The 16,244-nt window shown below is 48.4% G+C and overlaps 1 protein-coding gene across 4 annotated transcripts in view; it reads right to left on the bottom strand.

Moving 5' to 3' along the window:
• ODAD4 (outer dynein arm docking complex subunit 4) overlaps positions 1-4,800 on the bottom strand; it is a 42,082-nt gene extending 37,282 nt beyond the window's left edge. The window contains exons 1-2 of one of the 4 annotated variants that reach the window (XM_024235086.3): positions 4,539-4,800; positions 102-233 (exon numbers count right to left, since the gene is read on the bottom strand). In XM_024235086.3, coding sequence (XP_024090854.2) covers positions 102-233; positions 4,539-4,652 — 246 coding nt within the window. In that variant the 5' untranslated portion in view covers positions 4,653-4,800. Of the gene's footprint in view, positions 1-101; positions 234-4,538 lie in introns of those variants that run through there. The other 3 variants (XM_024235087.3, XM_063718824.1, XM_054546408.2) reach the window with 3 other exon arrangements.
• Positions 4,801-16,244: the final 11,444 nt, after the last annotated feature.

Here is a 16,244-nt window from a genome sequence, read left to right as displayed (position 1 = left end):
TCTGGCTGGTTCTACTTGTAACAACTACTTGTTACAACTACTTGTAACCAGAAGTTGCTACAGGCAATGGCAGGATCGAGTCCTCCTGCCCATGCAGTCACCTTACAGAAAGCTGGGTCACTCTGGAGCGAAGCCTCAGCATCCTTCAGGGATCTCTCCAAGTCTCCCATCTTCAGGAAGCACTTTGAGCGAGCAACCAGGCAGTTCTTGTCTCCATCCTGAAGGTAAAGAGCCTGACAAAGAAACCAGTCAGGTTGACAGCCAGCATGAAGAGCAAGGTAGAAGCTGGAGTGGGAAGGGCAGCCCAAACCCTCCTGCCCTGGGGATTCTTCAGGCCAGCACACAGGCCTCTGGCTCCTAAGCAGAACAACTCCGATCTGCGCTCAGTCAACTTGATTATCTGCATATGGCTCAACTTGAACAAGGTCAAATCATGGCTGTTGTGGAAGCCACTGGCTGAAGAGTAGGAATATACTACTCTGTGGATACGCTGACTTTCCACCAATGTCTGAGAGCCCCCCAGTCCCCTCAGGCAATAGAACTGTAGGGTATTTTGTGCACACCAAACTCAACTACAAACCTGAAACGGCAACACATCATACTCAAAGCAAATTTCAAAGGCTAATAAGCATTCTGAAGTGGACTTGAGGACAATCTGCCATGCGGGTTAACCATTCCAGTAGCCTTCTCTTTTTATGTAGCTAATCAAGAACTAATCAGTATATCCGGGGATTAAGATGAAAATACCAGGAAAAGGCTGGGAGTGGTGGCTCACACCTATAATCCCTGCACTTTGGCAGGTCGAGGTGGGCGGAACGCTTGAGCCCAAGAGTTTGGGACCAGCCTGGGCAACATGGCAAAACCGTGTCTCTACAAAATACAAAAAAATTAGCTGGGTGTGGTGATCCATGATTGTAGTCCCAGCTACTCAGGAGGCTGAGATGGGAGGATTGCTTGAACCTGGAGAGGTCGAGGCTGCAGTAAGCCATGATCACACCACTGCACTCCAGCCTGGGTGACAGAATGAGACTCTGTCTCAAAAAACAAAACAAAACAAAACAAAAAGAGGCCGGGTGCAGTGGCTCACACCTGTAATCTCAGAACTTTGGGAGGCCAAGGTGGGTGGGTCACTTGAAGTCAGGAGTTTGAGACCAGCCTGGCCAATGTGGTGAAACCCGTTTCTACTAAAAATACAAAAATTAGCCAGACATGGTGGTCAGCACCTGTAATCCCAGCTACTTGGGAGTCTGAGACAAGAGAATCGCTTGAACCTGGGAGGCAGAGGTTGCAGTGAGCTGAGATCATGCCACTGAACTCCAGCCTGGGTGATGGAGTGAGACGCTGTCTCAAAAAAAAAAAAAGAAGAAAGAAAGAAAGAAAGGAAGGAAGGAAGGAAGGAAGGAAGGAGAAAAGAAAAATGAAAAAAAAGGAAGGAAAAAAAAAAGGAAAATGAAACTGTGATTTTGACCCTAAAGTGGGGTTGAGGGCAATATTCCCACTCCCAGTGTCCTCTCTTCTGTGTGAGATGATTACCATAGTCTGTGGTATACTGTCCTTCCTGAGGCATCTAACTGTACCCACCCCCCTTTTTCTTTTTTGAGACAGAGTCTCACACCGTCACTCAGGCTGGAGTGCAGTGGCACGATCTCTGCTCACTGCAACCTCCGAGTCCCGGGTTAAAGCAATTCTCCTGCTTCAGCCTCCCGAGTACCTGGGACTATGGGCGCCTGCCACCACACCCGGCTAATTTTATTTTTTTGAGATGGCGTTTTGCTCTTGTTGCCAAAGCTAGAGTGCAATGGCACGATCTCAGCTCACTGCAACCTCTGCCTCCCGGGTTCAAGTGATTCTCCTGCCTTAGCCTCCAGAATAGCTGGGATTACAGGCACTCGCCACCATGTCCGGTTGATTTCTTGTATTTTTAGTAGAAACAGGGTTTCACCATGTTAGCCAGGCTGGTCTCGAACACCTGACCTCAGGTGATCCACCTGCCTTGGCCTCCCAAAATGCTGGAATTACAGGCATGAGCCACCTGGCCTGGTCTTTTTTTTTTTTTTTTGAGATGGAGTTTCACTCTTGTTGCCCAGGCTAGAGTGCAATGGCATGATCTTGGCTCACTGCAACCCTCTGTCTCCTGGTACCCACCCCTTTCTAAGACCTTCCTACTTTTCTAAGAAGAGGAAGTAGCTACTGTCTTTCTGGAAAGTGACTGCTTCTCATCCAAGGCTACCCTTCCCTCAGGGTGTTCTTTTTTCTCTGCCGGGGGGTACTTCAGGATGGGACATGATCCATCAGGAGGAGAATAAGTGGGGACAGGGCTCCCAAACTCAATTGTTCACTTATCTGGTCATCATTTCTGGTTTTAGGGTGTGGTTGGTGACTGAAAGGGACAAACGACTCTGGGGAGCTGTTGAGAAGCTTGATCTTACAGGAAGTCTCAAGACTACAGGGTTATCCCACCACTCCATCTAGAATAAGAAGTGGGCAATTTGGAGCAAAAGAAATGGTCATAAAAACATGTTTTTAGGGCACTGTAGCTCATACCTGTAATCCTAGCACTTTGTGAGGCCAAAGCGGGAGTATTACTTGAGCTCAAGTGTTCAATACCAGCCAGGGCAACATAGCAAAACACCTATCTCTAAAAAAAAAAAAAAAAAAAAAAGAAGAAGAAGAAAAGAAAAAATTAGCCAGGCGTGGTGGTGTAAGCCTGTAGCTCCAGCTACTTGGAACACTAAGGTGGGAGGATCACTTGAGCTCAGGAGTTTGAAGCTGTATTGAGCTGTGATTGTGCCACCACATTCCAGCTTGGGAGATAGAACGAGATCCTGTCTCTGAAAAAAAAAACAAAAACCAGTTTCCTTATGCAGATGTCAGATGTGTAGTTTGGTGGTTAGAACCTCAGCACTGGAGTCTGAGCCCGGCTTTGAATCCTTCCTCTGCCACTTGCTAGTTCAGCGACCTTGGGCATGTTGCTCAACTTCTGTGTATTTCCTAATCTATAAAATTGAGTATGCACTGGGCAGGGTGGTTCATGCCTGTAATCCCAGCACTTTGGGAGGCTGAGGTTGGGGGGATCACCTGAGGTGGGGAGTTCGAGACCAGCCTGACCAACATGGAGAAACCCCGTCTCTACTAAAAATACAAAATTAGCCGAGCATGGTGGCACATGCCTGGAATCCCAGCTACTTGGGAGGCTGAGGCAGGAGAATCGCTTGAACCTGGGAGGTGGAGGTTGGGGTGAGCCGAGATTGCGCCACTGCACTCCAGCCTGGGCAAGAAGAGCAAAACTCCATCTCAACAACAACAACAAAAATCCAGTATGCTTAGCAGTGTGCCTGAGGCTGAGGCAGGAGAATCACTTGAACCCAGGAGGTGGAGGTTGCAGTGAGCCAAGATCGCACCATTGCACTCCAGCCTGGAGACAGAGCAAGACTACATCTCCAAAACAACAACAACAACAACAACAACAACAAAAACCATCACCCAATCCCCTTAGGGTGGGATGATGCAATTCATACTAGGGTTACTATAATAATGTTGCTGGTTGGTGCGGCAGCTCACCTCTGTAATCCCAGCACTTTGGGGGGCCAAGGCAGGTGTATCACTTGAGGTCAGGAGTTCGACACCAGCCTGGCCAACATGGTGAAACCCTGTCTCTACTAAGAATACAAAAATTAGCCAGGCGTGGTGGCACATGCCTGTAATCCCAACTACTCCCTAGGCTGAAGCAGGAAAATCGCTTGAACCTGGGGAGGCGGAAGTTGCAGTGAGCTGAGATTTCGCCACTGCACTCCAGCCTGGGCGACATAGCAAAACTTTGTCTCAAAATTGATAATAATAATCATATGTTGCTTACTGGCCACCTTTTATAAGCAGCGGTGTGCTGGAGACATTGCGGCTTCTGCATGCAACCTCCCATCCAATCTGCCAGCAAATGATGGGAAGGTAAGGCTGCTCTGTGGCAGGAGGCCGGTTAATCATGAAACATTTAAGTAAAAGTAGAGGAAAAGGTCACTGTTAACACAGAGAATGGAGATCGCAAGTGGGAACTGGTAGAAAATGGCCAAGCACAGGGCTTATCTGTGACAGCAGTGTGTCCATCAAAAATCAGTGAATAATAGAAACAATAGGGTCCTCCAGGCATCATCAAGACCTCAGTGTTATCTGCAATCAAAAGGTGAGGGCAGGGGGCAGGCGCAGTGGCTCACGCCTGTAATCCCAGCACTTTGGGAGGCCGAAGCGGGTGGATCACGAGGTCAGGAGTTCGAGACCAGCCTAGCCAACACAGTGAAACCCCCATCTCTACTAAAAAGACAAAATAATTAGCCGGGCATGGTGGTGCGCGCCTGTAGTCCCAGCTACTTGGGAGGTGGAGGCAGGAGAATCGCTTGAACCCGGGAGGCGGAGGTTGCGGCCAGCCGAGATCGTGCCATTGCACTCCAGCCTAGGCAACAAGAGCGAAACTCCGTCTCAAAAAAAAAAAAAAAAAAAAAAGTGACGGGTGATGGGGTGATGGATAGGTTCAGAGCTCGACTCACATTGCTGAAGCTCTGCGCGGCTTTAGAAAATTCCCCGCACAGGTAGAGCCGCTCGCCTTCGGCCATATAAGAGGGAAAGGTGCTTCGCAAGGTCTCGCCTTCGGGGTCCGACATGGTGACCGGATTTAGAGACGCTAAAGCAGAGACAATCGAAGAAAAGCTGGAGAACCTCTATCTGGTTTGTGGAAGCTCCGTTTCTTAGCAACCATGAGATGTACAGCGACTTCCGGTTCCGCCCCTGTCTGGCAAAGACCCGGATTCTGGGTACAACGTGCCGGCGTGCGCTTGCGCCAGTTCTGCCGCGGACTGGGCCAGGGAGTGATGAGTGCGTGGCTGACGGCTGGGCTCGTTAGTGTTTGCTGTTGCACGCTTTGTCGGTTCTCTCTGGAGTTGCTGCCTGAATAGGCTCCCTTGTAAGACAGCCAAGAAAACAGGAAGAGGGTTGGAGGCAAAGTTCCGAATAGGGATAAGGCATACGTGGTAAGGATATGTGCCCCGCGTACCGCCATTAGGGGGAGAGAGCACTGGGCTTGGAGTCAGTGGACTTTGGCTGACTTCACTCCTGTCACTTCCTAACTGCGTGACCTCTCGCGGGGCATGTAAGGGCTCCCAGCCTCGAATGTTCCACCTGCCAAATAAATATGAAAATAATGGAACACTCAGGGATGCGAGGATTTGCATAAGAAAACATGGAAAATAACGTTGGGTTCAACATAATTTAACGCAGTTATTTAAGCAGCTACTAGTAGCGGGCCTTGACCAAGGCATATTCTGACGTCCTTCCCCATTCCCTCACCATCACCACTCCTCCAAAAGTGGACTAGGTGCTTCTTCTGGGCTCCAACGATACCCTAAGTAGCTTTCTTAACTGCCTTTACTACGTTACTTCCAAAACGTCCTAATGTCATTGTTGAAGTTTAAATAGTAAAAAGATGTCCTTAACTACAAATGCACACACACACACACGGCATACATGTAAAACTGGGGATATTTGAGTAAGATCAGTAGATTGTATCTGTCAATTTTCTGGTTGTGTTATTGTACTAAAGTTTTTAAAGATGTTACCGTTGGGAGAAACTGGGAAAAGGGTACGTGGGATCTCTTTTGTATTTAGTTCTTATGAACTGCATATGAATCTATGATTATCTCAAAAGGTTTAATTCAAAAGATAAGAAATAATATGGTCCCTGCTTGAAGGAGTTTTATCTAATAGGGGAGAAAGATGTATAAACAAGTAATGGCCACTTAAAGTGATATTAACTAGTAATTAAAAGTTCTGTGTGCCTGTGAGGGAGATGAGGACAAAATGGTGTGAAACCCAGGCAAATGAATGATTCAGCCAGGGTTTGGGATGAGCTAGAGACATCTTCATAGAGGGGTAACATTTGAGCTGAGAGTGAGTAGGGTGGAACCCAGTAGACATAAGTGGAGAATGAGAGCTAGGTGTGGTGGCTCATGCCTGTAATCCCAGTACTTTGGGGACTGAGGTGGGAGGATCGCTTGAGCTCAGGAGTTCGAGACCAGTCTGGGCAACATGGTGAAGCCCTGTCTCTACCACAGATACAAAAGTGAGCTGGGTGTGGTGGTGTGTGCCTGTAGTCCCAGCTACTCAGGAAGCTGAGGCAGGAGGATCGCTTGAGCCTGGGAGGTCGAGGCCACAGTGAGCCATGTTTGGGCCACTGCATTGTAGCTTGTGTAACAAAGCAAGACCCTGTCTCAAAAAAAAAAAAAAGGAAATAACATGTGCAAAGGCTGGAGGTGTGTACATTCACAGGGTGTTTAAGGAGCAGCAACAGGTTTAAGGACCTGCAGTGAAACTGGTCCTGTTCTAGGTTAAGGTGGGCTCATTGATGAGTTGAGGACTGTTGCTAGAGCAACCAGGATTAATCAGAAAAAAACCTCCTGCAAGGAAGAGATCTATAGATGCAGTGCAGTCCCAATCAGAATTCCAGCAGCTTTTTTTTTTTTTTTTTTTTTTTAAGGTGGAGTCTTGCTCTGTCACCCAGGCTGGAGTGCAGTGATGTGATCTCGGCTCACTGCAATCTCCGCCTCCCGGTTTCAAGCTATTCTCCTGCCTTAGCCTCCTGAGTAGCTGGGATTACAGGTGCACACCACCATGCCCAGCTAATTTTTTGTATTTTTAGTAGAGATGAGGTTTCACCATGTTGGCCAGGCTGGTCTCGAACTCCTGACCTCAGGTGATCTGCCCACCTCAGCCTCTCAAAGTGCTGGGATTACAGGCATGAGCCACTGTGCCCGGCCCCAGTAGCCTTTTTTTTTCAGTAATTAACAAGCTAATTTTAAAATTTATGTGGAAATGCAAAAGACCTAAAATAGCCAAAACCATTTTGAAAAAGAAGAACAAAAGAGAACTTATATTCTGTGATTTCAAGATTTATTTTAAAGCTACGGTAATGGTATTAGCATAAATATGTAAATATATATGGATTAATGGAACAGAAATAGATCCACACATATATGATCAATTGATGTTCAATGAAGTTGCCAAAGAGATTCAATGGAGAAAGGATAATCTTTTCCACAAATGTGTGCTGAAGCAATTGAATAGCCATATGGAAAAACAAAACCCAAAATAAAAAACCTTGATCCTTACCTCACACTATATACAAAAATCAACTGGAAATATTTTAATGTAAATATTTAATTAATTTTTGTTTTTATTTTTTGAGAGAGAGTTGGCCTTGTCCCCCAGGCTGGAGTGCAGTAGTGAGATCTTGACTCACTGCAACCTCTGCTGTCTGGGCTCAGGCCACCTCCCACCTCAGCCTCCTGAGTAGCTGGGACTACAGACATGCACCACCACATCCAGCTGATTGTTGTGTTGTTTTGGTAGAGACGGGGTTTTGCCATGTTGCCTAGGCTGGTTTTGAACTCCTGAACTCAAGCAATCCTCCCACCACGGCCTCTCAAAGTGCCAGGATTACAGATGTGAGCCACCATGCCTGTCCAAATATAAATATTGAGTTTTCTTTTTTTGAGATGGAGTCTCACTCTGTCACCCAGGCTGGAGTGCAGTGGCGTGATCTCAGCTCACTGCCACCTCTGCCTCCCAGGTTCAAGTGATTCTTCTGCCTCTGCCTCCCAAGCAACAGGGACTACAGGTGTGAGCCACCATGCCTGGCTAATTTTCATATTTTTGGTAGAGACAGGGTTTCACTGTGTTAGCCAGGCTAATCTCGAACTTCTGACCTCAGGTAATCCACCCACCTTAGCCTCCCAAAGTGCTGTGATTACAGGCATGAGCCACTGCGCCTAGTCTAAACCTTGAACCTTACCTCATACCATATACAAAAATTAACTAGAAATATTTAAATGTGGCCGGGTGTGGTAGCTCACACCTGTAATCCCAGCACTTTGGGAGGCTGAGGCAGGCAGATCAAGACCATCCTGGCTAACATGGTTGAGCTATGATCAGGCCACTGCACTCCAGCCTGAGCAACATAGTGAGATCACATCTCAAATAAAATACAATTCTAGAAAATGCAAACTAACTGCCTGGGAACATGGCAGTAGGGAAGTGAGGGGTAGATTACAAAGTACAGGGAAACTCATGGAGGTGAGGAATATGTTCATTATCTTGATTGTGGTAATTGTTTCACAGGTATATACATATATTAAAACTCATCAAATTGGCCAGACTTGGTGGCTCAAGCCTGTAATCCTAGCATTTTGGGAGGCTGAGGTGGGTGGATCACCTGAGGTCGGGAGTTCAAGACCAGCCTGACCAACATGGAGAAACCCCGTCTCTACTAAAAATACAAAATTAGCTGGGCGTGATGGCACATGCCTGGAATCCCAGTTACTCGGGAGGCTGAGGCAGGAGAATCACTCGAACCCGGGAGGCGGAGGTTGTGATGAGCCAGGGTTGCGCCATTGCACTCCAGCCTGGGCAACAACAGTGAAACTCCATCTCAAAAAAAAACCAAAAACCTCATCAAATTGTACACTTTATGTGCAGTTTATTGTACATTAATTATATATTAAGAAAGCTGTTTTAAAAACACAATAAGGCCTGGCGTGGTGGCTTAACGCCTGTAATCCCAGCACTTTGGGAGGCCGAGGCGGGCGGATCACCTGAGGTCAGGAGTTCAAGACCAGCCTGGCCAACATGGTGAAACCCTGTCTCTACTAAAAATACAAAAATTAGCCGGACGTGGTGGCAGGCACCTGTAATCCCAGCTACTCGGGAGGCTGAGGCATGACAATCGCTTGAACCTGGGAGGTGGAGGTTGCAGTGAGCCGAGATCGTGCCATTGCACTTCAGCCTGGGGGACAAGAATGAGATTTCATCTCAAAAAAACAAAACAAAACAAAAACCAATAAAATACCAATCATAATGTGTGCTTTTCGGCAGTTTATAAAGCACTGTGAGCTTGACAACACCCTAGCGAAGTAAAGAGCCAGTCAGTAGTTTCCTGGTTTCACAGATGAGAAACTCTGAGGCTGAGAGAAATGACAAGGTTTGCTCCAGGCTACAGCACAAAGGATATAAGTGAGCTGGGTTGGGGCCTATTCCTTGGGTTCGATTAGCAGGATAAAGAGTGCTAGAATTGGATTCCAATGTGTCCCAACCATTTATAGCTGTGTTCCTCATGTTATTGCTTTATTTCTTCTTTTATTGTGAAATAGAACATAAGTAAACATACATGTCTGGCCTGGCGTGGTGGCTCACTCCTGTAATCCCAGCACTTTGGGAGGCCAAGGCAGGCAGATCACCTCGAGTCAGGAGTTCAAGACCAGGCTGGCCAACATGGTGAAGCTCCATCTCTACCAAAAATACAAAAATTAGCCTGATGTGGTGGCACACACCTGTAATCCCAGCTGTACCAGAGGCCGAGGCAGGAGAATCACTTGAACCCGAGAGGTAGAGGTTGCAGTGAGCTGTGATCATACCATTGCACTCCAGCCTGGGCGACAGAGCAAAACTCTCTCTCAAAAAAAAAAAAAGTACACCCATGTAGTCATCACACAGGTAAATCAAGAAACATATTGCTAGCAGGGGGTCCTGTGAGAGGCCCCTCCCCACTCACAGCTCCCTCTCCAGGTAACTACTGCCTTCACTGTGAGCCCTCATCATCTCTCTCCTGGATTATTTCAACATCCTTCTAAGTGGGTCTCCTTGGCCTCCCCTCCCCCACTTCCTTCTCAACACAACAGTCAGAAGATTACTTTTATTTATTATTTATTTATTTATTTATTTAGACAGAGTGTCTAAATAAAGGCTGGAGTGCAGTGGCACAATCTCGGCTCACTGCAACCTCCGCCCTCCTGGGCTCAAGCAATCCTCCCACCTCAGCCTCCCCAGTAGCTGGAACTACAGGTGCATGCCATCACACCCTGCTAATTTTTGGGTTGTGTTTTTTTTGGTAGAGAAGGTGTTTCGCAATGTTGCCCAGGCTGGTCTTAAACTCTTGAGCTCAGGCAATCCTCCTGCCTTGGCTTCCCAAAATGCTGGGATTACAGGCATGAACCATCATGCCTGGCCAGAAGACTCCTTTTATTTATTTATTTTTATTTATTTATTTATTTTGAGACAGAGTTTCGCTCTGTCGCCCAGGGTGGAGTGCAATTGCAGGATCTCGGCTCACTGAACCTCCACCACCCTGTGTGGTGGTGGGCGCCGGTAACCCCAGCTTCTCAGAAGGCTGAGGCAGGAGAATCGCTTGAACCCAGAGGGCAGAGGTTGCAGTGAGCGGAGATCGCGCCACTTCACTCCAGCCTGGGCAAAAGAGCGAAACTCCATCTCAAAATAATAATAATAATGATAATAAACTCATTCAGAGATAAGGTTAAACATGTCATATGTAAAAGTCAAGGGTAAGTGATTTATGTGTGTGGGAGGGGCTGCACAGGTTCTTCCTGAAAGAGGAGGGAATTTTATAGGAACATACCTGGTGGGGAGGAGGCAGTGGCAGTTTTTGAGAGAGAGTCAGAGTGGAGTGGGGGTGACTCTGGGAAGGGGCCAGCCTGGACCTGGTTGGGCTGCATGGAGAAACTTTGTTCTCTGAGCACAGATGCTGCATCCCCAGAGAGATAACTGCTGCCCGGGAGTGGAACTATCCATGCCTCCAGCTTCCCTGGTGGCAGGCAGCCTCTGTCAGGTTAGAGAGAGGGGCCCTGGCTGCATCTCCCTGGAGAGCCTTCCCCAGGACACACAGGCCCTTAGCTCTGATGGAAGGTTGGTCAGTACTGGGCAAAAGTGAGTGGTGCGGAAGTTAGAATCCTTGGCTCTTCACAGGGTGGATGATGATGGGGCTTTGCTGGAAGCTCCTGTCTCGGGCTGTTACAAGGAGAGAGGTGGGTTTAGAACTGGATACTCTACATAAAGAGAAAATGCATTTGAAAAAAATAGTAGCCGGGCACGGTGGCTCACGCCTGTAATCCTAGCACTTTGGGAGGCTGAAGTGGGCGGATCACGAGGTCAGGAGATCGAGACCATCCTGGCTAACATGGTGAAACCCCGTCTCTACTAAAAATTAAAAAAAAAAAAAATCAGCCAGGTGTGGTGGCACATGCCTGTAGTCCCAGCTACTTGGGAGGGTGAGACAGGAGAATCGCTTGAACCCAGGAGGCGGAGGTTGCAGTGAGCTGAGATCACGCCACTGCACTCTAGCTTGGGTGACAGAGCGAGACTCAGTCTCAAAAAATAGAATAAATAAAATAAATAAATAAAAAGAAAAAAATAGTAGAACTGGGCCAGGCGTGGTGGCTCACGCCTGTAATCCCAGCACTTTGGGATGCCGAGGCAGGCAGATCATGAGGTCTGGAGTTAAAGACCAGCTGGCCAACATGGCGAAACCTCGTCTCTACTAAAAATAGAAAAATTAGCTGGGCATGGTGGTGGGCACCTGTAATCCCAGCTACTCAGGAGGCTGAGGCAGGAGAATCGTTTGAACCTGGGAGGTGGAGGTTGAAGTAAGCCCAGATCACTCCGTTACACTCTAGCCTGGGCGACAGGCTGAGACTGCATCTCAAAAAAAAAAAAAACAAAAAAAAACTCCACAAAAAAATAGTAGAACTGGATGCTCAGGTAGACCATTCTCCAGGCTGCATCTCCTCCCTCCTCTCCCTGCCCTTCCCCTACAATTGCTTTCTTTCATTCACATATTATAAGGGCCTTTTTTTAGTTATGTTTACGGTGAATGCTTAATATGTGCCCAGTCCCATGCTAGGCACTGGGGATGCCAAAATGAACAAGGCACTCTCTTAGGCCTTGGGTTGCTTACAGTCAGATGAAGGAGATCCACTGGATAGGATCTTTCCCTCTTACTCACCTGCAGCAGGTTGCAGGGTACAGGCCCAAGGACTTGGAGTCTGAAGATCATTAGGTTAGTTGATCATAGGCAAAATGATGAAAACACTTAGTTAGCTCAAGTGGCTGCTGTGAGTAGTATGCCTTTCACATAGTAGGTGCTCAATAAATATTAACTAAAATTGGTCCAAATCTAGGAGGAAGTCCTTAGCCAGTTTTAGGCTTCTGGAACCCAGGTAGAATGCCCAAAACCTGGGCGTGGAGATGGTGCCTATAACCCTCTGTATTCTGATAGGGACCTGTCCTCTAGTCCAGTCTAGAAGAGGAGGGAGGTGATTCAAATGGGAAAATCAAAACAGTTTAGAGCTTTTATTTTATTTTTTATTTTTTGTAGAGATGGGGGTTTTGCCATGTTAGCCAGACTGGGTTTGAACTCCTGAGCTCAGGCAGTCCACCTACCTTGGCCTCCCAAAGTGTTGGGATTACAGGCGTGAGCCACTGCACCCAGCCTGGTTTAGAGCTTTTAAGTTAGAAAATAGAATGATGAGAAGATGGATTCTAGATTGATTAATTCAAGGCAGATGAACCTCTGTGGGTGCATGGTGGGGTAACGAGAGAGTCTTACTTGAGGAGGCTGGGGGTTGGGGGCAGAGACCTGGTATGAGACCGCTGAGTGAACTAGAAAACCTCAGTGGCTGGCTCATGGGCCCTCTGGCCAGCACCTCTCCCCGCTCACTCCCTGGACGTTATTTTTTGTTGTTCCTGCCCAGGAATAGTCAAACTTAGGCCTAGCGACACCTAAATGGAGGACAATCATTCAGCAAACATTTATTGAGTACTTACTATCTAACCAGTTCCTATTTAAACTGCTAGAAATACAGCAATGAAGAAAATAGACAACGATCCCTATCTTCATCATGCACATACGCAAGTATATCTGAAGGATAAATTATTAGAAGTGGAATTACTGGACCAAAGGGCAAGTGAATTTAAAATGTTTATTGATATTACCAAATTGACCTTCAAAGAGTTTATTATATTTTATGTCCCGCCTGGATGACCATTTCCCCAGGAGTGTATCTGTCTTTCTTTTTTTTTTTCTCAGACAGGGTCTCACTCTGTCACCCAGGCTGGTGTTCAGTGGTGCAGTCACGGCTGACTGCAACCTTTTTTTTTTTTTTGTCTCGCTCTGTCACCCAGCCTGGAGTGCAGTGGCGTGATCTCGGCTCACTGCAACCTCCGCCTCCTGGGTTCAAACGATTCTCCTGCCTCAGCCTCCTGAGTAGTTGGGACTACAGGCACGTGCCACCATGCCCGGCTATTTTTTTTGTATTTTTAGTAGAGCTCGGGTTTCATTTTGTTAGCCAGGATGGTCTCAATCTCCTGACCTTGTGATCCGCCCGCCTCGGCCTCCCCAAGTGTTGGGATTATAGGCGTGAGCCACTGCACCCAGCCAGCCTCCTGAGTAACTGGGATTACAGGCATGTGCCACCACATACAGCTAATTTTTTGTATTTTTAGTAGAGACGGGTTTCGCCATGTTGGCCAGGCTGGTCTCGAACTCCTGGCCTCAAGTGATCCACCTGCCTCAGCCTCCCAAAGTGCTGGGATTATAGGCTTGAGCCACCGCGCCCACCCAGCTCACTGCATCTTTGACCTCCTGGGCTCAAGTGATTTTCCCACCTCTGCCTCCTGAGTAGCTTGGACTACAGGTGTGTGCCACCATGCCTAGCTAATTTTTTTCTTTTTTTTTGAGACAATGACTCACTGTGTTGCCCAGGCTGGTTTTGAACTCCTGGATGCAAGTGATTCTCCTACCTTGGCCTACCAAAGTGCTAGGATTATAGGCGTGAGTCAGCATGCCCAGCTGCCCAGCTAATTTTTTATTTTTTGTAGCGACGTAGACTCACTGTATTGCCCAGGCTGGGTTGGAACTCCTGGGCTCAAGCCCTCCTTGGCCTCTCAAAGTGATGGGATTACAGGCCTGAGCCTATGCACCTGGCCTCCCAGGAGTATTTCCTTCCTTCCTTCTTTCTTTTCTTTTCTTTTTTTTCTTTTTTTTTACTGAGACAGGGTCACACCCTGTTGCCCAGGCTGGAGTGCACAATCTCAGCTCATTGCAGCCTTGATCTGGACTCAAGTGATCCTTCCACCTCGGTCTCCCAAGTAGCTGGGACTACAGGTGTGCACCACCATGCCCTGCTAATTTTTGTTTATTTTTTTGTTTTGTTTTGTTTTGTTTTGAGACAGAGTCTCACTCTGTGGCCCAGGCTGGAGTGCAATGAATGGCACGATCTCTGCTCACTGCAACCTCTGCCTCCTGGGTTCAAGCAATTCTGCCTCAGCCTCCCAAGTAGCTGAGATTACAGGCACCCGCCACAGTGCCCAGCAAATTTTTTTTTTTTTTTTTTTTTTGCTTTGAGATGGAGTTTTGGTCTTGTTGCCCCCGCTGGAGTGCACTGGTGCGATCTCGGCTCACTGCAACCTCCGCCTCCTGGGTTCAAGCGATTCTCCTGCCTCAGCCTGCTGAGTAGCTGGGATTACAGGCACCCGCCACCACGCCCAGATAATTTTTTGTATTTTTAGTAGAAACAGAGTTGCACCTGTTGGCCAGGCTGGTCTGGAACTCCTGACCTCGAACTCAGGTGATCTGCCCACCTAGGCCTCCCAAAGTGCTGGGATTACAGGCGTGTGAATCACCACGCTCGGTCTTTTTATTTTTTGTAGAGATTTGGTGGTGGTGGTGGGGGCTCTTACCATGTTACCCAGGCTGTACGTGAACTTCTGGACTCTAGCAATCTGCCTGACTTGGCCTTCCAAAATTCTGGGATTACAGGCATGAGACAGCGTGCCTTGCCTGGAGTGTATCTTTTTTTTTTTTTTTTTTTTTTTTTTTTTTTTGAGATAGAATCTCTCTCTGTCGCCCAGGTTGGAGTGCAGTGGTGCAATCTCTCCTCACTGCAACCTCCACCTCCCGGGTTTAAGTGATTCTCGTACCTCCACCTCCCGGGTTTAAGCGATTCTCGTGCCTCAACCTCAAGAGTAGCTGGGATTTAGGCGTGTGCCACCATGCCTGGCTAATTTTTGTATTTTTTGTAGAGATGGGGTTTTGCCTTGTTGGTCTTGAACTCTTGACCTCAAGTGATCCCCCACCTTGGCCTTCCAAAGTGCTGGGATTACAGGTGTGAGCCACCAAGCCTGGCCACCCCCATTTTAGGACAAGAGAAGAGAGGTGATAAGGAACTGCTATTTCAAAAAGATTAATGGGAGGGAAGGGACCAGAAAGTGACATCATCAGGGAACACTTGATTCAGGCATGGGTAGCAAGTTCAGTTACCTTACTCCTGGCAGCAACAGGACTGGGGGAGGGGGTCTTGGAGAAGATTTTGTCTGCAAATGTCGCAACACTGTTGCAGTGTGAGTATGACCCAAAGTGCTTGGCAGGGGCACAGGCCTGCTGCTTCCCTGCATTCTGGGCTGACCTCTTCATTGAGCCGGTCAGTGGATGCTTCTGGCCTCCTTCCTGGAGCTAGACAGCTGTTAGGCTTAGGGAGCAGCTCCGGACCTACAGGGTTGGGGTGCAGGTAGGGAGGGAGGCTGCAGTATGTCAGAGTGGTAAATACATGTCCTGATTTCCAGGACTGATTTCACATATTCTGCCCCACAAGTTCACCAGCACCTGTCAGACTGGATGTCCCAGTTTTTGGCTTGGAAAATTCGATCTGTCTCAGGTAATGGAGAAAGGGGAGACAGCAGTTCATTCATTCCAGTGTCTAAGCCTGTGGTTGGTGGGAGCAAGAGACTGTCTGGGATGGCTCCAGCCCTTCGCTGGAATCTCGCATTGAATTCCTAGCTCCGCCCTGATCCGTGCTGAGGCGAGCAGGTGAGTGGGACGGACGGCGCTGTGCCTGCACCCTCCTAGCCCCACTTGCTTACCGCGGCCCCTGCCCTATCCCACACTGGGAAGTATGCTCTGTTAGCCTCGGCTCAGCCTTGCCCCATCGGCCCAGTGGGGAGAGCCCAGGGAGGGGAGAGGCTCCACGTGCTAATGGAAAGCGGCCTGCCAGCCACTGCTGCTTAAGGAGACTGTCTAAGCAATCGGATTAGGTGCGGCCCAGATGAAGACGTCCGTTTCTCCCAAGGGAGGGAGCAAGGGTACTCCAGGTCCCAAAGCAGCGTTACAGCCAGTTGGGCTAATCCCACCCTCCCTTCCCCCAACTCCCCGAGTGGCAATCTGTCCAGCCCCTCAAGCGATCAGGCCACAACCCCCAGCAACGCGCGTTCTCCTCCCAGCCTAGCCCGGCCCATCTCCCCACCCGGGGCCCCGCCCCGGTCCCGCGGGCTCCCAAAAGGCGGTGGACGGGCCCGCGGGACTACAAGTACCAGCAGGCCCCGGGGCCCGCCCTCGTGGGGCGGGGCCAGGCCGGCAGCGA

Source organism: Pongo abelii, chromosome 19 (genome assembly GCF_028885655.2).
Source record: "Pongo abelii isolate AG06213 chromosome 19, NHGRI_mPonAbe1-v2.0_pri, whole genome shotgun sequence".
Lineage (NCBI taxonomy): Eukaryota > Metazoa > Chordata > Mammalia > Primates > Hominidae > Pongo > Pongo abelii.
Note: the sequence above shows the minus strand (reverse complement) of the source record. Positions and strands in the feature narration are given on the sequence as shown.